Below are 25,926 nucleotides of genomic sequence, written 5' to 3'. Positions count from 1 at the left end.
GAAACAGTGTCAGACTTTATTTTGGGGGGCTCCAAAATCACTACAGTTGGTGACTGCAGCCATGAAATTAAAAGATGCTTACTCCTTGGAAGAAAAGTTATGACCAACCTAGATAGCATATTGAAAAGCAGAGACAGTACTTTGCCAACAAAAGTCCATCTAGTCAAGGCTATGGTTTTTCCTGTGGTCATGTATGGATGTGAGAGTTGGACTGTGAAGAATGCTGAGCACCAAAGAATTGATGCTTTTGAACTGTGGTGTTGGAGAAGACTCCTGAGAGTCCCTTGGACTGCAAGGAGATACAACCAGTCCATTCTGAAGGAGATCATCCCTAGGATTTCTTTGGAAGGAATGATGCTAAAGCTGAAACTCCAGTACTTTGTCCACCTCATGCGAAGAGTTGACTCATTGGAAAAGACTCTGATGCTGGGAGGGATTGGGGGCAGGAGGAGAAGGGGATGACAGAGGATTTGATGACTGGATGGCATCACTGACTCGATGGACATGAGTCTGAGTGAACTCCGGGAGTTGGTGACTGACAGGAAGGCCTGGCATGCTGCGATTCATGGGGTCGCAAAGAGTCGGACACGACTGAGCGACTGAACTGAACTGAACTGAATCACTTTGTAGTACAGCAGTAACACAACATTATAAATGAACTATACTTCAATAATGTAAATTTTTTTAAAAGTCAGAAGTTGATAATATTGAGAAAGTTTCAAATTAATGACTTTGGTGCTCTGCCTCCAGATATTAGATATTGATTCTATCACAGGTAAGCAGAAGATGACCTCGCCAAAAACAAGACAAAAAATGTTGTTTGTGTACATTTCCTCATACATTCTTTGCCACCTATTCTATGTCTATGAATCTTGATGGTCCTGTGGGAAATATTTTTTAAATCCTTATTTTCGCAAAGCATTGAACAAAGTTTCATATTCAATTTTTATAGTGAGAATGGAAAAATGTGAGTTAGATAATTTACATAAATACTAGTTTTAGGGAGAATGATTCAAGATTTTTGTATTACCGTGCACTTCCTGTTGTGAAATTATCCAGATGAAAAAGACTAACTCCTGGATGTCAATGAGTTTATAATCTGTTATAGGAGGAAGATGCTGTGATCAGAGCACGATGCAGTGAATAACAAGTAGCGGAAAAATGTGCAAACTAACTGTGCTGCAAACTCAGAGGGAGCATAAATCATTCTGGATGGTCAAGGAAAACTAGGCATTTAGTACTTAGATTCGCTCTAGTGGGAGAGGAGAATTTCAACTGATAGAGATACGAATACAAAATCTTCTCGTCAAAGGGATGACACATAGAAATGGAGGGGAGAACACAGCAGTTTGACTGCAGACCAGCAATAATAGTTACTATGGAGAATTCTAAGAACTAGAAATTTAAACTCGATACTTCCGACCTTGGGAGTCAGTAAGGATTTTGCATTGAGAAAAGGCAAATAGTGCTCAGGTGTATTGGTATTAGCTTGGAGAGGAGATCTTGCTTTCGCTTTTGTCATGTCTTGAATGAAGATACAAAAGGCATGCTGCCAGAAGAGGAAAATAAGGTTCGGAGAGGTTAACAACCTGTGGCTGGTTCCAAAAGCAATTAATAGCAATTTGAAATACCACCCAACCCATGCCTCAGAGTTTAGTGATATGTACACTGATACACCCAATCCATATCAAGCCATTCTGAGCCCAAGCTGGAAGATGAAGTGTCTCTATTTACTGATGAAAATTTTAAGACGAACAGAGGTCAAACTACTGGCTCTGCTCATTCAAGTAAGCAGGACAGATGGGAATACAACTTGTACTCAGGAGCCCTCCAGACAACTCATTTTCACATTCTCCCAAGGTGAGCTAGATAATCATACTCCCTTGGCATCCTTCCAAAGTTGAAGAAATACCAAAATTTGAGAAGAAGGCACTGGCAACCTAAAGCTGCCCATTTTTTTGGCCTCTTTCCCCTGACCTTTATAAAAATAATTCAAATTTACGGTTGTTCTTTTTTCCCCAAACTTACAATTGTTCTGCAGGAGCTTGTCCAGGGAATCACGCCACTGCAGGGCCTCGTCCAGCGAGGGTCTAAATTAAGCATTAGGAAAGAAAAAAGGAGACAGAAAAAGCTGCATTAGAAGAAAGTTAACCACATACACCAACAATGACTTGGACCCGCTTTTCTTTGAAATGTTATAGTTAATGACATTCTCAGAAAAAGAGAGTTACAGTTGTTTTATTCTGATCAAGTGAGTTTGATGAGCTGGGTTTGATTTCCTACATCTATCTTGCATATTTTCATCTTTGTTGAACAATGTGGTTAGGGCTGTCCCTTTTCAGAATCAGAGTGTATTTGTCATGGAGCTGTGTCTTGATATTCTTGGGTATCCCATGACAGGGTCTCCAATTGTGGTCTTTTCTTTCCAAATGTAACTGAATAAAATCCAATTTTCCTACTATGGGTCTTGAACTCATGTTCCCTGCTTCATCAGGGCTACACTTTAAACACCAATTTAATCCACAGAGAGCATTTTTTTTCAGATCTTTGCAGGATTTATTCATTTTAAACATGCCTTTTCTCCCTAGCTTACAAGGAAATCTGCTTATTAAAGCTACAGAACTCCCAGTGGGAGATTATATGCTGACAACCAAGATTTTAGAATCCAATAAAAAATAGATAAAACTGAATCTCAAATAATACAAACAAATCATCGGTACAAACTAAAGCATGCATTTAGGAAGAAGTTTGTACTGCACATTTATAACCAGGGGCCCATGAGGCTCAGCCCTAGCCTGAGGTCACTCAAAGAGCATTTCTTTCACATTGACAGCCAATTGCCACCTCACTGGGGCTGATGGAAGATGCAAGGTGTGAAGCTGCCTCCTGGTGGAAATATTACCATAGCAGGTCTACATTGAAAAAAATCTGGAATCAAAAAAAATGTGGGGGGTACTTCTCTGGTGGTCCAGTGGTTAAGACCCCGTGCTTCTAGTGCAGGGAATGCGGTTCGATCCCTAGCCCGGGGATGTGGTTTGATCCCTACTAAGGTCTCATATGCTGCATATCATGGCCAAAAAGTTTTTTTTTTTTAATGCAGGTGCATTTTCCTGCCCAAACAGAACAGGATAATTTTTTTTTTTTTTAAGATTTACTCTTTCTGAAAAGTGGTGAGACTGTGAATCAGTTCAGTTCAGTCACTCAGTCGTGTCCAACTCTTTGTGACCCCATGAACCACAGCACACCAGGCTTCCCTGTCCATCATAATTCCCAGAGTCCACCCAAACTCATGGCCATTGAATTGGTGATGCCATCCAGCCATCTCATCCTCTGTCGTCCCCTTCTCCTCCTGCCCCCAATCCCTCCCAGCATCAGAGTCTTTTCCAATGAGTCAACTCTTTGCATCAGGTGGCCAAAGTACTGGAGTTTCAGCTTCAGTATCAGTCCTTCCAGTGAATATTGAGGATTGATTTCCTTTAGGATTGACTGGTTGGATCTCCTTGCAGTAAAAGGGACTCTAAAGAGTCTTCTCCAACACCACAGTTCAAAAGCATCAATTCTTTGGCGCTCAGCTTTCTTCACAGTCCAACTCTCACATCCATACATGACCACAGGAAAAACCATAGCCTTGACTAGACCAACCTTTGTTGGCAAAGTAATGTCTCTGCTTTTCAATATGCTATCTAGGTTGGTCATAACTTTCCTTCCAAGGAGTAAGCGTCATTTAATTTCATGGGTTCAGTCACCATCTGCAGTGATTTTGGAGCCCCAGAAAATAAAGTCTGACACTATTTCCACTGTTTCCCCATCTATTTCCCCAAAAGTGATGGGACCAGATGCCATGATCTTAGTTTTCTGAATGTTGAGCTTTAAGCCCACTTTTTAACTCTCCTCTTTCACTTTCATCAAGAGGCTTGTTAGTTCCTCTTCACTTTTTGCCATAAGGCTGGTGTAATCTGCATATCTGAGGTTATTGATATTTCTCCTGGCAATCTTGATTCCAGCTTGTGCTTCTTCCAGCCCAGCGTTTCTCAAGATGTCCTCTGCATATAAGTTAAATAAGCAAGGTGACAATATACAGCCTTGACGTACTCCTTTTCCTATTTGGAACCAGTCTGTTGTTTCATGTCCAGTTCTAACTGTTGCTTCCTGACCTGCATATAGGTTTCTCAAGAGGCTGGTTAAAATAAGCCAAAAATGGGAGTAACAGATCTGATTAAGTAATCTTTAGTGGTTTAATTTTCCTGACTAGAAACACAGATGTAATGAATCAAAAACTCAACAAGAATTCCTTGGAAATTTATTTTTAACAAGAAACTACCTTCTCACCTCCCTTTTCCTTCTGATTAGTATAAAGGAACACAGGGAGGAGAGAGAAGAAATGACATGAGGAAGGAATTACAAGCATGCCCCTATATTTTTCTGCCTCATTTTATTTCTAACCAGAAAAGGAGCTATTTTCTACAAGTCAATAACTCCTCTGGGCTCTTCTATATTACCTCATACTGAGAATTTTTCCTTTGCATATACTATTTTGTACCTACATCTTTTTCACAAATGGCCTTATCCATCTTAATTTTTTCACTACAGTGGGTTTAGTATTATGCATATGACACCCACCAAGTGTTTATTGTTTGCTGACAGAAACAAGAAGACATTAAATAATTGAACAAAAGAAACAGAGCAAAGGAAAGACTGAATTGGCTTCTGATTTTATAAATACCTTTGTAAAATGAAGTCGCCTTCCTGTCCTCCATCTCCTCAGGCTAGTGTGGAGGGGCACAGGGAGAAGAAATGGCAAGAGCAGGCGCACCAAACTCAGGCACGTTACCACATCCAATTTGTCTCAAATGGTCTTGCTAGAATGAGGCTAATGGTCACTATCAACAGCACATCACAGCCAAGATTAAATTCCTGAAAACGATGTGTGCAGAACTTGCTTGGGGGTAATATTAGTCCAAATTGATTCAAGGACACAGTCAAGCAGAACACATGCCCCACAGCATGAAGCCCAGTACTCTGATTATCAGCCTAGGAGGTGCCACAGGTTCATCCTGTCCTGATTCTCAGAATTTGCCATTAAGTCTGACTTCTTTGAAACGAGATAGGTGCAGATCTAAATGACCAGTAAGTATCCTGGTTTACAAGGTCATTGCTGACCACAGAGAGTGGGCATGGAGTTTCTGTCTGTGGATTTGGAGGAGAGGAGGAAACCAGTCCAAATGAAAGGCAAGATAAACATTTATAGAGATGCTTAACTGTTTTATAATAGCCAGTGTAAATACCACTTGGTCCAGGAAGTGATGATCTCAACTGGAAGAGCTCTCTTCCTCTACTGAACTCTTATCACGTTTACTTTTTGAATCTTCTACAAGGCAATGATACTCACTGCCTAGATGAGCATACTCACTGCCTAGATGCCATAGCCTGTCAGTCACAGAGAGATTTTTCCATTCTACTTGCTGATGGTGCATTCCCTGCAGTATTAATCTACCCTGCAATATGCATGTCAGATTAATGCATAAATTAATAATGGTTCAGTTTGCCCAAGTTTAGTCTAATTGATGAAAGCTACAAATTACCCAAAAACTTAGAGTACAAATATTTTAGCCCCATGAACTGTGACTATAGTTATAAGCAACTCTGGCACTTCCTTAACTAGAACCATGGGAGAATATTTTATTCTCTCTAAGCACTGGTGGTTTTCTTTTTTATTTTCTTCATAAAAAAAAAAAAAAACTACATAGTCTCTGGCACATATTTAAAGTTGCTTTATGGTGTTCTCGCTCTTGACAAGAAAAATGAAATCCAGGTTATTTATTGGCATTTAAGTGCCTGTTCAGCTCTCCCTTCTTTCCTGCAATATGTCTGCTCATGTCCAGCCTCAAGTTCATAGACATTTATTGAGGTTTCACCCCAAGACCAACAGTGACCTGAGCACCGTGGATGGGGATACATATAAACACACCTGCCACTTTTTGATGTCTATTCTCTTGTCAGACATTGTGCATCCATGTTTAATCCTCACAACAAAGCTCACTCTGCAGTTTACCAGGCTGGAGTATGTGTAGGACACCACTTTCTAATTGTTCTGTCCTATGCAATCAGTCCATTCTGAAGAAGATCAGCCCTGGGATTTCTTTGGAAGGAATGATGCTAGAGCTGAAACTCCAGTACTTTGGCTACCTCATGCGAAGGTGAGGTGACTCATTGACTCATTGGAAAAGACTCTGATGCTGGGAGGGATCGGGAGCAGGAGGAGAAGGGGACAACAGAGGATGAGATGGCTGGATGGCATCACTGACTCAATGGACGTGAGTCTGAGTGAACTCCGGGAGTTGGTGATGGACAGGGAGGCCTGGTGTGCTGTGATTCATGGGGTTGCAAAGAGTCGGACACGAATGAGCCACTGAACTGAACTGAACTGATGCACAGGCTAGGGACTTTTACATGTACAGGTCATTCTAGAGTTATAAAGTGGTAAAACAATAACAAAAACATAGGTAAAAATTAGTGACCTTGACAGAGAGAAAAGGAACATCTAGAATATAAAATAAACTATAAAAATATCTACATCATCTCCTGAGCATTTTGCAATTGATTATTTCATGAGCCATGATAACAGTTATTGTAAGCTATATATTCATGGTTTCATGACATGTTTATTGTTCATTATGAGGACCTGTAGTGGAGTCTTAGGGAATGCTCACATATAGAGGGAGGGCAAAAGTGGGAGCCCTTAGAGAGAGAGAGGGCAGGGGGAGAATTTAAAGTTAGAAGTTAAGGAGGAGAGATTTAAGACGGCCAACTGGTGAGCAGAGTCAAATTCGGCCCACAAGTCAGGAGTTAGCCCTTAATGATAACAGTTTCAGTGAAGTAGTAAGGTTTCGACCTGATAAAGGGAGTTAAAGAAGAAATGGAAAGCAGTGATTTTCCATTCCTAGAGTTATCCAATGAAAGCAAAAGGAAGGGATAAGAATAGAAGAGGTGACATGCTTGTGGCTGGGGGTGGCAGGGTGCACGCTTTTCAGACTGGAGCATGGTACTTGTTTGTTTTATTGGAAAACAGTCCAGAGGGGGAAAAAAGCAGTCAAGAGCACTAAAATGGTAACAGAAGCTGGCCTTGGGCAGGAGGGATATAGGCAACTTTTTTTCTATTTTTTCCAATGGTTCAATTTTTTTTTTCTAATGAGAGGAATGAAATTATATTTAAAATAGAGAAAATGCTTTTTTAAAAGGGATTGCTTTTTTTAAAAGATGAGAGGAGTTAAAAATACCTTCCATCCGGAGAAAGTCTATTTTCTCCTCTGAGGTTTATTTTCTTCTCCTTGAGAACAACGTGGGTAAAAGGAAAAAAATACAGAGAATCTTGAAAGTGAGGGGAACAGAGATCAGTTGAGCTCATGCAGAACACAGTCTTCTCCTGCTAGTAAAAAGGCATGGAAATGTGCCAAATATAAGGTGGTGAAAGGGGTTTAGGAGTTTGGCAGAAGATGGGAAAGCTTTGTAGTGGTCACTGTTAAAAATGCAGTAAGAGACACACAAATATTCTCTAAGGATAAGAAGGATTTTTCCAAAACAATTCAAACTTCTGGAAGAAAAAGGGGGCTGGAAGACAAGAGAAGAAAATAATCCAGTAAACGTGAGCCTCAGGTTTTCTTCCAAAACTGCTTCTCCCTGAATCCCTGTTCAGCCAAATATTTCAAGTATCTATGTGGGATATTAAAGCCGAGAATCAAAGCAGGAAATGTAGCACTATATTTATTTTTTAAAAGTTAATTCCAACAGATCAATAACCTCCACACTGTTTATTTTGAAACAGACTTTTTGATCTTCTGCTATAATGAAATATGGTTCTTATTCTCTCCCAGTGCTTGGTTCCTGCTCTCTACATTAAATTAACTTCCCTTTTTCTAAATGCAGAAAACTCAATTATGCCTCACTTCCGGTTTGGGATCACTTTGAAGTAATAAAAGGAGGAGAGTGGAAATATCCACTTAGACTGATGAAAAAAAAAAAAAAAATTTGAAAGGAATAACCCATCTCTCTAGCTCCCAACCAATCCAGCTACATTAGTGGAAAGGTCATTTGGAGAAAAGATTGTCCAATTTATACAAATGTTAAATTTTAAAAGAAATGGAGGTTCAAAGGCATTCCTCTATTTTTACCACACTTCTGTGATCTCTGCAAAGCTTTTAGGTAGTAGAGTGAGTGGTCTTGAATACATTTAGCTCTTCTTCTCACTTTCCTTTCTTGATTTTAGGGGTGTCATTGTTTTAAAGAGAAGATGGAGTGCATTTGTCTAGTCAGTCATCGGCTGTGTATTTAGTGGGCCAACAGTAAACACCGAGAATTCTGTGAGTAGTGATGTTGCTGCTGCTGCTGCTAAGTCACTTCAGTCGTGTCCGACTCTGTGCGACCCCATAGACAGCAGCCCACCAGGCTCCCCCGTCCCTGGGATTCTCCAGGCAAGAACACTGGAGTGGGTTGCCATTTCCTTCTCCAATGCATGAAAGGGAAAAGTGAAAGTGAAGTCGCTCAGTTGTGCCCGACTCTTAGCGACCCCATGGACTGCAGCCTACCGGGCTCCTCTCTCCATGGGATTTTCCAGGCAAGAGTGCTGGAGTGGGTTGCCATTGCCTTCTCCGGAGTAGTAATGTTAAGTTACAGTAATATCAATGAAATTGTGGATTAGGTTCACTGCTGTAACATCTTGAATCTTTGGAATTATAGTTTCCCTCCATGCCTAAATATGTGGGGGTGGTGGCGGAGGACTGCAGAAGTCCTATAGAAATATTAATTTATGGACTAGGGAAGAGCTGTTTGATGTGCTTTAAATAGAAGCATCTGGTCAAGTATTCATTCCTGCACCAAGCAACAGTCTTCGTTTCCTCTGTGGGACCTTGAAGGGACAATGTGTTGGAGAAGAAACTATTAGACTTAATTGTTTCTCTTGATGCCAGCCTCTTCTTGAGTGAACTGTTCCCACTTATATCTCCCTGCTGAGGAAGCAGTCTTGCATATTTCCTGAGCAGGTGAGCATCCGGTCATCGTAATTAATTGGATCAAGAATGCTCACCTCACCCAAGGACAGCAAGTGAACAGGTATTTTAAAACATACTTACGATGTCCCAAGATGAGGTCTTATCTTTTTTGTTTAAGCATCCTGCCAGTAAGCAATATTATGCTCCATATACAGGAGAGTGTAAAAAAAAAAAAAATCCTGCTTATCAATACAAACCAACTCTCTGAGGACTCTTATAATTCTTGATGAGTCACTGAAGGGAGTAGTTCTACAGAGGGATGGTTCTCTCCACTTGAAGAATAGCCATCCTCCAGAAGTAGAGAGTGGAATCCATAATCATGACTCACTTCTGGGTCTTGGCTGGCTTCTCCGGCTTCTCATTGTATGGAATGACAAGGTCAATGGCAGATTCCGGCTTTTGGAGGAGAATTCCCAACTTGATCTTAATCTCCTTGGCCCTGAAAAATGAGACATATGAGGGGAAAAGAACGCTGCATCAGCATAGAGATCTAAAAAAGATTTCTTTGCATGTCAGAGAAACAAAAATGAAGAAAAAACCATTTCACTGTGGTGGTGGAAAGAATACTAAAATAGAAATTGGGTTACATAAATTCTAATAACATTTATCAAGCTCTTAATACATCCCTGGATAATACGTGTTATCTCATTTTAATCTCAATTGTTTCATATGTATTTTTTCACATTATATGTAGCAGATAGTATAGTATTCCCACTTTACAGATGAAGAAACTAATGACAGAGAATTCAAATAACTTAAGATAACCCAGCCAGTATGTGATAGAAATGGATCTCACCCCAAGCTGTCTGATTTTAAATTCACAAGTGCAACTCACTGTATTGCCTACCAGGGCTCTGGTCCTACCTCTGCCACTAATTAGACACGTAACATTTGGAAAAAGGTAATCATTTTTTTTTTTTTTATTGCCAGACCTCAGTTCCCTCATCTGTAAAATAACAGTTAACCTAGATGTTTCCTTTAGCCATTTCCAGCTATAAAGTTAAATTATTCTGCTTTATGATTAATTCTCTATAAAATGTTCTTTTATATGCATTTGATTTTCTGCACCCCCTTGCCCATTGTTCCACAGTGGCTCTTGTAGCAGCATCGTCTATGCAGAAAGCCTTCAGTAGATGAGTATTAATTATCAATGGACTGACTGTAACAGCATTATACTACTCCTTTCTGTCTTCAACATTTTAGTGAATACATGTGGTCTGAAGTCTGGGTACTTCTCCATCCTAGGATACAACTCTTTTTATGCCCAGTTTCACAACTAACTTCCTAAATTACTCATCATTTTCTCACAAGTCTGAATTTATAAAGCACCAAGCAGATCTTAAAAATGAATCCATATGACAAGCCATTGTATATTGAGAGAGACCCAAAAAGCTGTCCTCTCACTGCCACCTTAGCACTTCACTCATGCTTTTAAGATATGGTTTATCATATTGCAGGACTTCCTGGTGGCTCATCGGTGAAGAATCTACCTGCGGGTATAGGAAATGCAGACTTGATCTCTGTCTGGGAAGATCCCCTGGAGAAGGAAATGGCAAGCCACTTCAGTATTCTTGTCTGGGAAAATCCTACGGACAAGAGGAGCATGGCAGGCTACAGTACACGAGATTGCAAAGAGATAGGCGTGACTTAGCAACTGAACAATTATCATATTGCATTATGGTTACTGACTTATGTGTCTGTTTCCCAAGCTGGATATAAGACCTCTTTGCAGGAGGGAATTGAGTCTTAAATACCTTTTAACTCCAGTGTATAGCATGAAGCTTGGCAGCATAGTCAACTTTCAAAAATATTTGCCAAAGTGAACTAAACATATCTTGATTTTTGTTCCTTACAAATCTGCTAACATTTATCTCCCAGTCAATGCTGATCATAATCAAAGTCTCAGAGAGCTGTAATGGGATTGTGAAGTCATGTTGTGGTCTGATAGAATTGTGTTACTATAAACACACTTTCTTCATCCATTCACGTGAAGATGGTACTGAGGCAATTAAAAAATATAAAATACATGAGATTAGCAATTATGGCCACTAGAGAGAAAAAGGAAATATACTGTATAACTTTATAAAATCATAGATAATCAATCATATCATAGGTTCCTTTAGTACAGTAAATGTGATTTTGGAATTATTGGTCACTCTCACAGTATCTTTTCCTTTTCAGTTCTTCCTGCTTCTCTTCTTTCCCTGGGACCCACTGTCTGGCATAAACCAACTCAGGTACCACACTATAGCAGCCTGAACTCAGCTGTGTACAACATTATGGCTGAACTGAGAATGTTCTGCTAAGCGAGCTTATATAAAACATGAGAAGAAGAATAAGCATCAGTTTGATTCCAGACTTTATAAGTTGCTTAAATTATCTAATGTTTAGTTTTTTGCCTAGAAACTGGGACTAATAAAATAGTACATACTCATAGAATTTTGTGATGATTTAATACACTAATGCATGTGAATCCCTTAGAGCAGCATTTGGCATGTAATACTGCTGCTTCAAAGTTAGTTCTAACTACACAATCATTCTTTTCCAGCCAAATTCAAGCCATGTTCCCTAGCTTTGAGTACCAAAGTAAAATATTCAAAAACTTCCCACATGTTACTAAGAATTAATACATCCACTTCCTCCCATATTCTACCTCTAGAGACAAGAACTGCCAATTTTATATTTATCTGAAGGAAGAAAACAGTATTTGGCTGTGAAAATGCTGGCCGTGTGTGTGGCTGCCCTCTGCTGGCCAGTGTGTAGAACTACAACCAGAAACACTAGGCTCACCTTTTCATCAAAACAGGATAACCTACTTAGACCTTGAAGAGTTCCATCCAGGACACCTCTCCTCCTGGTCCCATAAGCCCCTCACTTCCTGACCATAGGAGAAGGCATGAAGCAATTGTTTCACTTGACCCAATAGTTCACTCACCAATATTTAGATAAAGATTATCTGTGCTGTGCTTATTTGTGTCCGACTCTCTGCGACCTCATGGACTACAGCCCAACCAGGCTTCTCTGTCCATGGGAATTCTCCAGGCAAGAATGCTGGAGTGGGTTGCCATGCCCTCCTCCAGGGGATCTTCCCAATCGAACCAAGGTCTCCTGCATTGCAGGCAGCTTCGTTGCCATCTGAACCACCAGGGAATGGTTCTCATGTTTTGCTTTATCCCCCTCTCAACTTCTATATCTTTTTCTCTTTTGCTCCACTTGCGTTTGTAAAAAGGCAGAGAGATATTTGTGTTTGATTGCCTAGTGAAAGAGTAAGCTGGACACAAAGAGGTTATTAGAATGAAGGTGTTGAACATTTTCAGATTTCGTTTATTCATTCCTACTTTGCTCCTTGATCGTGTTTACTGTGGCATCAGTATGCAGAAAACAAACACTCAGAGAGTTTTGCCTTTACCTGCAAGGTGCTGACAGCCTATTGACATCTCAAGCTTGTGAACAAGAACAGTGGCTGTTCAAGAAGAAGGCAGCAGAGCATGGTGGAGGAGCCCAGCGCTCACGAGGAGGAGCCAGGAGGGCTTCTCAGAAAAGGCAAGGGTGGAATAGCAGTCAGCAAGGTGGGCGAGAAAAGGCTGGGACTTCCGGGGTAAGAAGAGAATGTTCATATCATTTGAAAGCATTAGTCGCTCAGTCGTGTTCGACTCTTTGTGACCCCATGAACTGTAGCCCTCCAGGCTCCTCTGTCCATGGACTTCTCCAGGCAAGAATACTGGAGTGGGTTGCCATTCCCTTCTCCAGGGGATCTTCCTGACCCAGGGACTGAGCCTGACTCTCCCACGTTGCAGGCCGATTCTTTACCGAGCCACTAGGGAAGTCCATTTGAAGGTATGCAAAAAGTGCTTCTCCATTGCCTGAGTGTAAAGTAATTGGAGAGAGCAGAAAGCAATATTGATGAAGTCTGTTCACTCTGTCTCCCCTTCCTGATAGAAGGATGGATGAGAGAGGAACCTCTGTATAGTATGCAGCCTTCAGCAAATTCTGTATGAGAGACCGAAAAGAGGTAAAATTATTGAAAGTTGCCTTCAAAGAGGTGGCATCCTATCTTATAAACCTGTTTCAAATTTTTCTTTGCTAACTCTTTCAGATGCATTTACTCATTTAAAAATACTGTCTATAAACAGTGGTTAAATTCTCCAAGACATCCTGCAAAAGCCTTTTAAAACCAGAGTGAATCAGAACCCTTGTACAATTTTATCTATATCATTATTTAAACTTGTCTTTTTGAAAGATAGTCTGGAAATCAACTGCAATTTATAATATTGCCTATAGAAAATAATATTTCACTTCCTCAAAGTAGAGAAACACACGAGAACATACAATTCCTCTTTTCCTCATACTTGCCCTGGGGATGTAAGGGAGAAAGGAGATGCAGTGCTTCAGAAAATACTTCTTTCTATGTTTAGTGTAGGTTCCAATGTATGATGTTAAAATGTCAGCGCACTTGAGAAGTCTGTTTGATTGAATTAGGGTTTTGAGAGAATACAGAGAGTGAATAATATTACTGTTTTTCTTATAAAACAATAAAAGTTTAAAAGCTGAACAGTTCGACTGATGCTGAGGTATAAACCACTTGAAATACCTTACTCTTTTTGGAAGAATAAACAGCGTTACTACATCTGTTTTTCTCAAGATTCCTGGATTACTTTCCCTCCACTTTCACCCCTTCCTCCCCACCGTAGTGACACACACAGATATGGGAATGAAACAACAACAACTGGAAAATCAAGCAGAACAAAAGCTCAAACCTTTCTATTTATTTTCCCCTTTAAAACACAAGGCTTCCCTGTGGCTCAGCTGAATCTGCCTGCAATGTGGGAGACCTGGGTTGGATCCCTGGGTTGGGAAGATCCCCTAGAGAAGGGAAAGGCTACCCACTCCAGTATTCTGGCCTGGAGAATTCATAGACTGGATAGTTCATGGGTTTGCAAAGATTCAGACACGACTGAGCAACTTTCACTTCACTTTAAAGGCAAGCTTGAATGTATCTGACATTCATTTAATGTCAAAACAACTCCATCCAGAGGAGGAAACTTTCTAATGTGACTTCACCTCAGTCCTTGGCTCTATTTGACTGCCCACCAGGCAGTTTTCCTAGCTTTATTACATTAAGGCTTGTTAACAGGAATCGAGTCATATCGCCTCTTGTCTCACCCCCAACCTTGCTATCTTTGGTTTTACAAAGAAAAACTTGTTTTGAAATAAAATCATTGGAAATGCCTGGGTGAAAATTTTAATTAAGGGTTCAGAGGAAGATAATCTTTTCCCTAGATTACTCACATTACTGATTTCAAACTGAAAAGAGTTTGAATAATTGTATGGTTGTGAAATTTTAAATCCGTCCCTTGTGTGGGTATGTTTTCAGAAGGCCCTGGGCCGCTTCAGTCGTTCCGACTAATTGGTGAATTGAGGGAAAGCTGTTACCTTAAAAGGTGAGTAAGTGTGGAAAACAGTACAAGCAATCACTAAAACAAAAATGTAGCAGAATAAAAATGCATATTTTAATTATGTTCAAATAAACTTTGTCAATAACCAACTATATATAAAGTCCTGTGCTGGGTGTTTCAAGGGTTACAAAGACGTCCCTTGTCTAAGAGATACGTGGGACAGGTGAGTGTAAGACACATACGTGTAAATTATTTGCTACATACTTTGCTAATCATGGATAAAAGTGGAGGGGATATATTAAAAAAAAAAAAAAAAGTAGGCCCTAGCCTCAAGGAGCTCCAATGTGATAACGTGAAAACCATATAATGGCAGGCACGTGCTCCAACAGCTGCTCCTACTGTATTCTCTAGAGCCCTCTGTATTGTTCATTTGTGGTCTTTGTCAATTTACATTATATCTCTGCATATTTATTTGAGTACCATCTGTCCCTCTCCCACTAGAATGTCAGGTCCCAAGAGGGTTAATATCTGTTTTGTTCACAACTTCAGGTTCAGTACTTAGCCCAGGGCCAGGCACTTAACAGGCCTGTAATAAGGATTTACTATGTAAAGCGATGAATCAGTAAATGAATGAATAAATTGCTAGGTTATAGTAAAACTGCATTTTGGAGTGGGTGGGTGAAATCCTGGGATGAAGCACAGAAGAAGTCATCAAGGACTAAGCTGTTTCTGCTTTGGTTAACTGGGGAGAGGTTAGAGTCATTAAATGACTAGAAGGACTCTCACTGAATTCAATTTCTGTCTGAGAAGTTGGAAACAGACAAGTGAGGGCTCAAACTGAGTCTGCTCTTCAGTCCCTCACACCAGGTAGAAAAGGCAGGCAGAGTAATTACAGCCATTAACAGTCTGACTAGAATCCATTATGAGGCCACAGTTTATCAGGTTTTACTTAAACAGAAGTAGCCGCGAGGCACGGACTAGTTCTGAGGTTGGATGTATGTTTTAAACAGCCAGGAAAGAAGACAGGATGGAAGAAAATCAGGAAGTATAGGACAGGATTTTACAATACATTTCCAAAAGAAGTGTTCTAACCTGTCCCCTATCAAGGACAATCCAATTTTAAGCCAATCCAACTTAGATCTGTGTTGCAGACTTATATCTGTGTTGCCGGACACAGGAAGGTGAGCTCATCAGTGAAGCACGTCTGTTCCCTGCTGCTGCCTCCTGAAGAAACACTACAAACCTTGTTTCTACAGGGGCAAAAAGGACATGACCTTTCTTGGCTCCAAAAAGAAATGTAATAAATACCCATGAAAGATAAATAAAAGTTCCTAAAGCACTGATTTGCAATAAGACCACAGCTGGAGAGTACTGGCAACCGGATCTGAAAGCAGAGGAATAAAGGAGCTCTCTGAGTTCTTGCTGCCGAGATCCGAGTCATGTAGACAGAACCCCAGCAGAGGCTGATGGAGAGAAGGGGGCCCAGGTTGTGTGTTCACTGTGCTGAACCCACCCAGAGAGATTCATTTGGTTCAAGACTGGACAAGCCCTTGTTTCAATGAACAAGCTGTTCATTGAAAACTTGTTATCAGTAGAGTTTGTCTCTCATGAGAGACAAGGGTGATCTTGAAAAACCTCAGAAGAACATAAGGAAATATCACTGGAAAATCAGGTCAATTCTCAAACTCCACAGGATCCCCCTTAAAATCAAGATTGATTCTCACGTGCAGGAAAAAGGCCCTCCAGGGTCATTTTGGTGGAAAGAGAATGTATAATTTTGGCATCTACCATTTTCCTGAAATAACCTTCTTCTATCTGAACTAAAGAAAATCCACTCGTTGCTCATCAGAAAGTGGAAGAGTAATTTACTAATGCACTGAGATACCATGTTAAAATATGCATTTATTTTTTTACCTGACATATATTATTAATATGATACATTGTGGAAAATGACTCTGGGTAATTTAATATGAAATACTCCTTAGTGGTCCAAATGATAGAATGATGAAGAAAATGCTAAAGCATACACAGTATTATTATTACTTATGCATTAGGATATAACTCCAAAGTGACAGCTCCATTTCCAGACACAATTGAATCATCCTTGGTAGCGCTTTAAGTTCTCACTTATATTAAATCAGTTAAATAGCCAGCACTGTCACACTATAAGATGGCTAAAAAAAATTGAATTGACAACGTCAGTTGTGCTCAATGGATGCATAATACATTTGTCTATTGTAACCTCTCAACATTTAATGTTTTCTGATCTCTTCATTGGGCTTCCCAAGTGGCTCAGGCGGTAAAGAATCCGCCTGCTAATGCAGGGGACCCAAGACATTGGTTGGATCCCTGGGTGGGGAAGATCCCCTGGAGAAGGAAATAGCAATCCACTCCAGTAACTGTTGCCTGGAAAATCCCAGGGACAGAGGAGCCTGGCGGGCTACAGTCCATGGGGTCACAAAGAGTCGGACATGACTGAGCACACACACACGCACACACGCACACACGCACATACTTTCAGTAAGTTCTCGTAATAACAGCTACTTTCATCCTAATGCTCAAGTTCTTAACTGCCCCAGATTAACTCAGCATCAGGGCCCTAGACAGGCAACTGCAGTAACAGACTATGGACCTCGTCTACAAGCTGACTGACTTTATTTCATAGATTCACATTGAGATAGAAAAGACTGGCCTTAGTAGCTTCTCCTTTTGCTCACTTATTTATTCAACAAATTAAAAGTATGTTTATTAAATGCTTGCCATGTGCCATAGACTATTACAGGTTTTGAAATTCTTGTGAAACATAAAGACAAGATCTTCTCACAGAGTTTACGTTTTGGTGGGGTGAGACAAACACAAAATCAGGAATCCAAACAGTGAAATGAAAACTTTCAGCTGCTTGTAATTGCTACCGTGTGACACTGTGTAAGCATTAGCTTCAACTATTTGCCCTAATCACAGTGGTCAGCAGGCTTTTGAAAAAGCCCACGGGGTGGCTGCGGTAGGTGCCTTAGTTGTCCTTACAGAGGGCAGGCCCCATCAGATGCCCTGTCAATTACCAGAGCACGTTAGAAGTGAGTTTTTACTCGTAGATTTGTTCATTAGAGAACGGGCTCTCTACAGTCACAATGATAGTCAAGTCATTTGTACTGGTGATACTATTGTGGAAACTCACATCCACCCCATAGAAAGGTTGCTGCTGCTGCTGCTAAGTCGCTTCAGTCGTGTCCGACTCTGTACGAACCCATAGACGGCAGCTCACCAGGCTCCCCCGTCCCTGGGATTCTCCAGGCAAGAGCACTGGAGTGGGTTTCCATTTCCCTCTCCATGCATGAAACTGAAACTGAAGTTGCTCAGTCGTGGCCGACTCTTAGCAACCCCATGGACTGCAGCCTACCAGGCTCCTCCATCCATGGGATTTTCCAGGCAAGAGTACTGGAGTTGGGTGCCATTGCCTTCTCCCATAGAAAGGTTATAAGGATGTAAATAGCTCTTCCCTCTTATAGATGGCAGCTGTGACTTCATTCCTAAGTAGTCCTATATCCCCTTGATTCAGAGGTTTCTTGTTGACTGATACCAGCTACAAAGGTATTAGAATCCCACCTCAGGGGCCTCCCTGGTAGCTCAGGGATAAAGAATACACCAGCCAATGCAGGAGACAGAGGTTCTATCCCTGGTCTGGGAGATCCCATATGCTGAGGAGCAACTAAGCCCATGTGCTACAAATACTGAGCCTGTGCTCTGGAGACGTGGAGCCCCTGTGCCCCAAGTACTGAAGCCTGCGCACCCCAGAGCCCATGCTCCACAGTAGGAGAAACCACTGCGATGAGAAGCCTACGTGCCAAACTAAAGAAAAGCCTGCAGCAATGAAGGCCCAGCACAGCCGAAAAAAAAAAAGGATCCCAGCTCAGAATTTTATTGTCAGGGTGAAATTTTCCTGCAAGTTATAGTCAGAGCACAAAGAATAAGCCTTTATTAAAAGTACAGAACAAGTTGTGTACATATTTTGCACCAATGTTAACAATTATATGCCTAAGTAAGTATGGAACGTTGGGTTTCATTATACATATGATGATCTTGCTTTTATAAGCTGGTAGTGAAGCTGTGCAGAAAGAACTAAGCATCATCCACCACTAACCAGTAATAGCTAGCTACAGTTATCTACAAGAAGAACCTAAGAGTGACAGGAATAAGTTGATTTAGGCTAGTTTTCAACAGCCACTTAGAATCTATGGCACCTTAGACAAGTTATATAATGTCTCTTGGCCTCAGTTGCATCATCTGTAAAATGAGGAAAACATTACTACGTATGTGCTGTGAAAAGTTTCCATGTGGTATGTATGAGATGATGCATGCAAAAGTTAGCTCAGTGCCTAGCACATACATGGCATGCAATGCATGGCAACCATCATCATTATCTCTACTTATTTAACACCCATCTTGTTTCGCCTAGTATTACAGTTTATAGCAGTTACTTTTAACTTCTGGGATATTAGTATTTGATTTCATTAAGCTCCTTTTCTCTTCCTGGGATGAGTGAATTATATGCCCTAAACACTACTTTCCTGGTGAAATCACAAAGATACTAAAGCCTGAGAACTGGGAAAAGTCAGAAGCAATTTCTGGTGACTCTACACTGGGGAAGATAGAAGGAAAGCTCCACATTGAAAGCCAGGAAGATATTTGGGCTGCAAAGCAATGATGAAAACAGAAAGTGAGGCCCTCACTCACTTAGAGGCAGTTGGGGAAAGTCTTCCTTTGTTTGTTCCCTGTCGGTCAAATGCAGGCTGGGCATGGGAAGATCCATAGAGCCTGATGATGCGTTCTCTTCCTCGGCCACTTGAGGGAGAAACACATTCTGTCTCTCCACACCCCTGATATTTCCACGTGTCACTGGACTTTCATTCTAATCGCATGATCCCTGAATCTAGGTGCAAGGACTCTAGCTGTGGGCAAGAGTTCCCTCCTCATGGTACGCAGGCAGAGAACAAGTGGTCTGCAGCAACTCTTAAAGATAATCGTGATAACATATAAAATGTTAATGAATTGAGGTGTCAGTTCATGCTTTTCTATACTAATAGTTTTTCTTCTGACCTTCAAGAATGTAGGTGCTTCTTGAAAGGATTTGTGCTTTCTTACTTCTGAAGGAATTGTGCTGTAAGGCCCAAAGCAGATATTGATTGAAGATAATATCTCATTTCTAGCTTTTGTTTTCCAAGACCCTAAACTCGCTGGGGAGATACACAGGCTTGATCCTCAAGAGAAATGTTGCTTTTGATGAGTGATAAAGAAAGAGGCAGAGAAACAGAGGGGAAAAGACGGAATCTTTGAGACAAGTTTACAGGACTCTGGTTTAGGGTTCTTTAGCTGATCAACACCCCCACTCTCCCCTGCCACACACACACATTTGTGGGACTCCAGGGAAATGCCAGGATCACAGACAGGGACAGCTATATGGTGCTCATAATGAGACGACCTTTTTAGTCCTGGAGCTCCCGGCTTCACTCAAGCTAATACCCAGACACAAACAAGGTTCTTGGAATGACTTCAAGGCATTATGATGCTTCAAAAAAGAACATTGAAACATGTAAAATATCATGTAAGAAACGAGTTGCCAGCCCAGGTTCGATGCACGATACTGGATGCTTGGGGCTAGTGCACTGGGACGACCCAGAAGGATGGTATGGGGAGGGAGGAGGGAGGAGGGTTCAGGATGGGGAACACATGTATACCTGTGGCAGATTCATTTTGGTATTTGGCAAAACTAATACAATTATGTAAAGTTTAAAAATAAAATAAAATTTAAAAAAAAAGATATAAATAACGATGTTGTTGTTGTTGTTCAGCCACTAAATTGTGTCTGACTCTTTTCAACCCTATGGACTGTAGCATGCCAGACAGACTCCTCTGTCCTCCACTGTCTCCTGGAGTTTGCTCAAATTCATGTCCATTGAGTCATAAATAATGATATCTGCCTTTCGAAAATTGTTCAAAAGTCATCCTTCTATAAGTGTGAAAAAAAAACCCTTAAAAAAAACAGGAAGCATTCAAGAGAACTTACTAACCATATGGTTGATGAAACCATGGAAACTGAGCTAAATGTGGCCAACTTTCCATTGCTGAAGAAAATTCACCAAGAAAAGACAAAACCAGCTGTTGTGGATAAGCTCTAAGTCATATGACATCTGGATCAGTCCAGATGATTTCATAAGATACTTTCCAGATCTCGAGTTCCTCATTGCAGTCACAAGCAACATGTTGGATTGTGTTCAATCTTTCCCCTGCCCTTGGCAGAGAAAATACCCAACTCCTAACTGTGGCAAAACTCCCATCTCAAGTTATATAACTGAAAGAATTTGCCAAGCAAGTAGGCTACAGGTCAAAGAGGCTGTTATGAGAGAGAAAGTGAAGTGAAACTCTTCCCAGGAGAATCTGGCTAATGCCAAAATTAAGCAATTTTTTTCCTAAAAGGCATTAGCCAGTATAGCACAGTGGTTAAGGGAATGAAGGCTGAAGTCAAACTGACCAGATTTATCTTACTATGTGTATGACTTTTGGCAGATTTCTAAACCTTATCTTGCTTCAGTTTTCTCATCTATAAACTAGAGATACTAATGATACCTACCTCAAAAGTTTTTCATGGTGAAGAAATTAGTTATTTTATATGAGATGCTTATAGTATTGCCTAGCACAGACAATGGAATCCATAAATGACAGGGACTATTATTATTATTTACTAACTCCTGTGCTAATGAAGGAACATGTCTAGCTTATTTACACACAAAAAAGACAACTGTCAACATATAACAGTAGGAAGGAAACTTAGGAAAGAGTGAACAGTAACATTTACCATTGACTAAACCCTGTTTTCAACTCTGTCACTAATTTGCTGGGTGAGCTTAAGAAATTTGGGTTCTCTTGTCTTCAGTCAAAAATAAGGAGAGAGGAAGGAAACAAGTTTAGTGAGAAAACCTGTAATATCTTCTTTAGCTATTATAAACTAAGACTTCAAGGTTATCATACTCAACATCTTGAGAATACAAATGAGAAAGCCAGGACTTGAGATGTGAAATGACTTGTGAATGGTACCATGGATTCCTTTTCTCTTCCATCCTCCTTCCCAACATCTCATCAGTTCAGTTCAGTTCAGTCACTCAGTCGTGTCCGACTCTTTGACACCCCACAGACTGCAGCGCACCAGGCCTCCCTGTCCATCACCAGCTCCCAGAGTTTACTCAGACTCATGTCCACCAAGTCACTGATGCCATCCAACCATCTGATCCTCTGTCATCCCCTTCTCCTCCTGCCTTCAATCTTTCCCAGCATCAAAGTCTTTTCAAATGAGTCAGTTCTTTGCGTGGCCAAAGTATTGGAGTTTCAGCTTCAGCATAAGTCCTTCCAATGAATATTATCCCAACATCCCATGTTTATCTATAATTAGAATGTTCTCCTTCTCATAATTTACAAAATCTGTGATTCACATTTGACTGTCTTCTTCATTTCCAATAGCTAATCTGTCACAAATGTTGTTCAATCTTCCTAGAAAATTCTTTTACGTGTGCTTTTTCTTCTCCATATCTAAATTTAGCACCTTTCTCCAGGCCTGAACTAGGATTCCCACCTCACCATTTCCATCTTTCTACTTGAATGTATCCTACACTCACTACCAGAGTACAATTTTCTCCTTGTTTGTAATGGCTTTCTAGTATTTACGATGGTTCTCAAACTTGAATATGCACCCCAGTCACCAGCATGTCTGGTTAAAACACAGATTTCTCAGACTCATCCCAGAATTTCTCATTCAAGAGGTCTGAAGTGGGGCCAAATATATAAATTCTCTGCTCCCAGGACCACACTTTGGAGTATCTCTGATCAACTGTATCAATTTCAAACATCACTTTCTAAGCTTCTTTCCCTTAGTTCCCCAAAACTACTTGTGTACCTAATCCCAATGGCCAACTGTTTAACCCCCAAGCACACAATCTCTGCCTTCTTCCACTCATATGATAATTAAAACTCTTCTAATGCTCTAAGACCAAAACGATCTCATTTTTTAAATCCTGAAACCTCTGTAACTACTCCAGTCTGTAATGATTTATCTCTTTTTTAACATCAGATCACAAAACAGAGGCATATTTGATGGAGCTTACAGAGCTTTTAATTTGCTCTTCCCTTGTTTTAAAAGTAAAAAACTAAGGTTTGTATAAGATCTTATCCTTAGATCTCCAGTAAGTTATGGAGCAAAGGATAGAATGCTTTTCTTCGGCTGAACTTATGGACAGAACATTTTCACCCAATTACTCTAGTTTCTCATCAATGCATATCTAAGAGTTCCATGTATATGTACTCCCAGTGAGATAATAAGCTCATTGATGGTGGGGGCCATTTTTTACTTCCTTGGTTTCCCAAAGCATCTTGAAAATAATTAAGTACTTTAAAGTTGCTTTAACTCCTAGGATGGTGTAAAGGATAAAAGTACAAGTATATACTAGTTTGTTTATATTATCTTACTTACTAGCTAAGTGACTTTGGGCAAGTTACTTAAATTCTAAGCTTCCAATTTTCTACATAAAATTGATAATATAGTTGATTAATATATTGATAATATAATATAGTGATAATATAGTTCCTACCTCATTTATGTGTATATACGTATGTCTATATATGTTGATCATTTGCTGAGTCGTGTCCTATTCCTTGCAACCCCATAGACTCCAGCATGCCAGGCTTGTATTTTACACTATCTCCTGAAGTTTGTTCAAAGTCCTCTCGGTTGAGTCGGTGATGCCATCCAACCATGTCATCCTCTGTCCCCCCCTTCTCCTCTAGCCCTCAATCATATATATCATTCCCAAGCATCATATATATATATATATATATATATATATATATAGAGAGAGAGAGAGAGAGAGAGAGAGAGAGAGAGAGACACACACACACACACATATATATATGTCTGTGTGTGTGTGTGTGTGTGTGTGTGTGTGTGTATAATGGAGCTAAATATGTCAAGGCATTAACATGTTTAGGAAAGAAATTTGTGTGCTACGTTGCTTCAGTCATGTCTGACTCTTTGTGACTCTATGGACATGTAGGCCGCCAGCCTCTGTCCGTGGAATGCCCAGGCAAGAGTAGGTTGCCATGCCCTCCTCCAGGGGATCTTCCCGACGTCTCCTGCATCAGCAGGAGGGTTCTTTACCATTAGGGCCAACTGGGGAGCGCCTAGGAGAGCTCTTACCACATATTAAATATTCCTTAAATATTTCTTATTACTATTACTGTTCTACCATGTTTGTTCTACTATCCTATCACAGAAACTTGCACCTGGCTTTTGGAAAACAAATGCTTATTAAATAGATAGACTAGAATAGAATTCAACAAAGATCCTTCTGACTGACATACAAGATATGCTCCTTTCAGAAGGTTTCCACCTTGAAATAATGCAACTCATTCTGAAAGCACAGAGAATATACATTTCTGGGCAACGATCCCACAGAGAGACAAAGAAAGCAAATTGGAAGACCTTTGCTGCTGCCTCCCACAGCTCAGAGTTATATTAGAATATCACCAGCCTTGTGCTGCTATTTTAAAATGAAAAAAATAATAGTATTGTTTTTCCCAAGAACTGGTTACACCCTACCCAAGGATTCCCATGGAAATTGAGAAAATTCCCATGGTTTTATGGCCTGTCTCTGACATAGTCATCGCTCAGAGTAGGTTATTAAGGGTAATGAGATAGTGGAGAGACAAGACAGACAGAGTAGAGGGCTTTTTTTCCCCCTCTTTGACCTTCAATTTTCTGTCTTATTCGAAATATTGTTGGCAGGATTTCTGGACTTTCTGTAATTCATTTTGGAAGCCAGATAATAAACAGTGGGAAAATGGTCTTCAAGTTGAGGAAGACAGAAATTTGTGGTTTATTTTGAGTTCCAAAGGTGGAGGGGTCAGAAGCCATTCCCACGAGAGCCTCTCTGAACACTGGTGTGACCGTGGCTTTTGAACATCTCCATCTCATTCTGCTTTAAATTATAAAGAAGGACTTTCTAGAATGAAATTTTCTAGCTGTCCATGGACTCTAGTGGTTTTATATCTTACAAAAGCAGGAAATAAAGGTGGCAAAAAGGGGTACTGGAAAAGAAGGGAAAGAAAGAGGAGTAAGTAAAATTTACTTAAAACTTAATGAACATAAACATATAAATAACATCACTTAGTAAACTATGATTCTCAGAATTAATGTGTCCTCTGGTAATGAATTTATACAATAGACACAAATTCATTAGCTCAGATTATAAGAACACTTGGTCATTTGTCTTTGCCAAATTATTATGTGTGCAGCATAGCAATGACATAACCATGAGGAGTAAGAGGACTGTTACTTGTCTGAAGTATAGAAGTACATTTCAGACCATTTCTTCTCTCCTTCCCTCAATATATTGTAATAATACCCTATTATCTCAAGATTTCTATTTTTAAGAGTTATCTATTTATTGCTTCACAAATTCATTTATCCATTCACTTATCATACTCTAATTGAGTAACCACTGTGTGTCAGGCACCATACCACACAGTAAGGAGAACGCTTTACAAAATTAATAAGAGATTGTTCCAGACCTTAAGCAGTTCCCATTTTACAAAGAAGATGTGTGTACGGTTGCCCCTGGTATGCATGGAAGACTGGTTCCAGGGCCGCCTCCACTTCCCATGGATATCAAAATCTGCAAATGCTCAAGTTTCATATAAAATGGTGTAGTACTCACATATAACCTATACATAATCTCCTATATACTTTAAATCATCTCTAGATTACTTATATTACCCAATACAAAATACATGTCATGTAAATAGTTGTGAATACAATAGAAATGCTATGAAAACAGTTTGCCAGCATGCAGTAGATCCAAGTTTTGCTTTTTAGAGCTTCCTGGATTTTTTTCAAATACTTAAAAAAGAATTATTGGAGTACAGTTGATTTACAATGTTGGGTTAGTTTCAGCTGTACAGCAAAGTGAATCAGTGATATGTATACATATATCCACTCTTTTTAATATTCTTTTCCCATATAGGCCATTACAAAGTATTGAGTAGAATTCCCTGTGCTATACAGTAGGTCCTTATTAGTTATCTCTTTTATATATATAACTGTGTCTATGTCAATCTCAGTCTCCCAATTTATCCCTCGCCATAGTAACCATGACTTTGTTTCTTACATCTGCAACTCTATTTCTGTTTTGTAGATAGGTTCATCTGTACTTTTTTTTTTTGATTCCACATATAAGTGATATCGAATGATATTTATCCTTCTTTGTCTGACTTACTTATTACTTTCTCTGTCTGACTTACTTTCTCTGTCTGATTCCCTGATAGGTTGAATCTGTAGAAGCTCCAGGGACTATGGGCCAACTATATACATGGATTTATTTGGGTGCAGCTATGACATGGTGCGGAGAAGGTAAGGGCACCCCACTCCAGTACTCTTGCTTGGAAAA

At 40.1% G+C, this 25,926-nt stretch overlaps 1 protein-coding gene across 1 annotated transcript in view; it reads right to left on the bottom strand.

Moving 5' to 3' along the window:
- RGS5 (regulator of G protein signaling 5) overlaps positions 1 to 25,926 on the bottom strand; it is a 58,041-nt gene that overhangs the window by 19,114 nt on the left and 13,001 nt on the right. Inside the window, exons 2-3 of the mRNA XM_061399970.1 lie at positions 9,373 to 9,483; positions 2,029 to 2,090 (exon numbers count right to left, since the gene is read on the bottom strand). Of these exons, the coding sequence (XP_061255954.1) occupies positions 2,029 to 2,090; positions 9,373 to 9,483 (173 nt within the window). The remainder of the gene's footprint in view (positions 1 to 2,028; positions 2,091 to 9,372; positions 9,484 to 25,926) is intronic.

The sequence above is a fragment of the Bos javanicus genome, chromosome 3, assembly GCF_032452875.1.
Source record: "Bos javanicus breed banteng chromosome 3, ARS-OSU_banteng_1.0, whole genome shotgun sequence".
Taxonomy (NCBI): Eukaryota; Metazoa; Chordata; class Mammalia; order Artiodactyla; family Bovidae; genus Bos; species Bos javanicus.
Note: the sequence above shows the minus strand (reverse complement) of the source record. Positions and strands in the feature narration are given on the sequence as shown.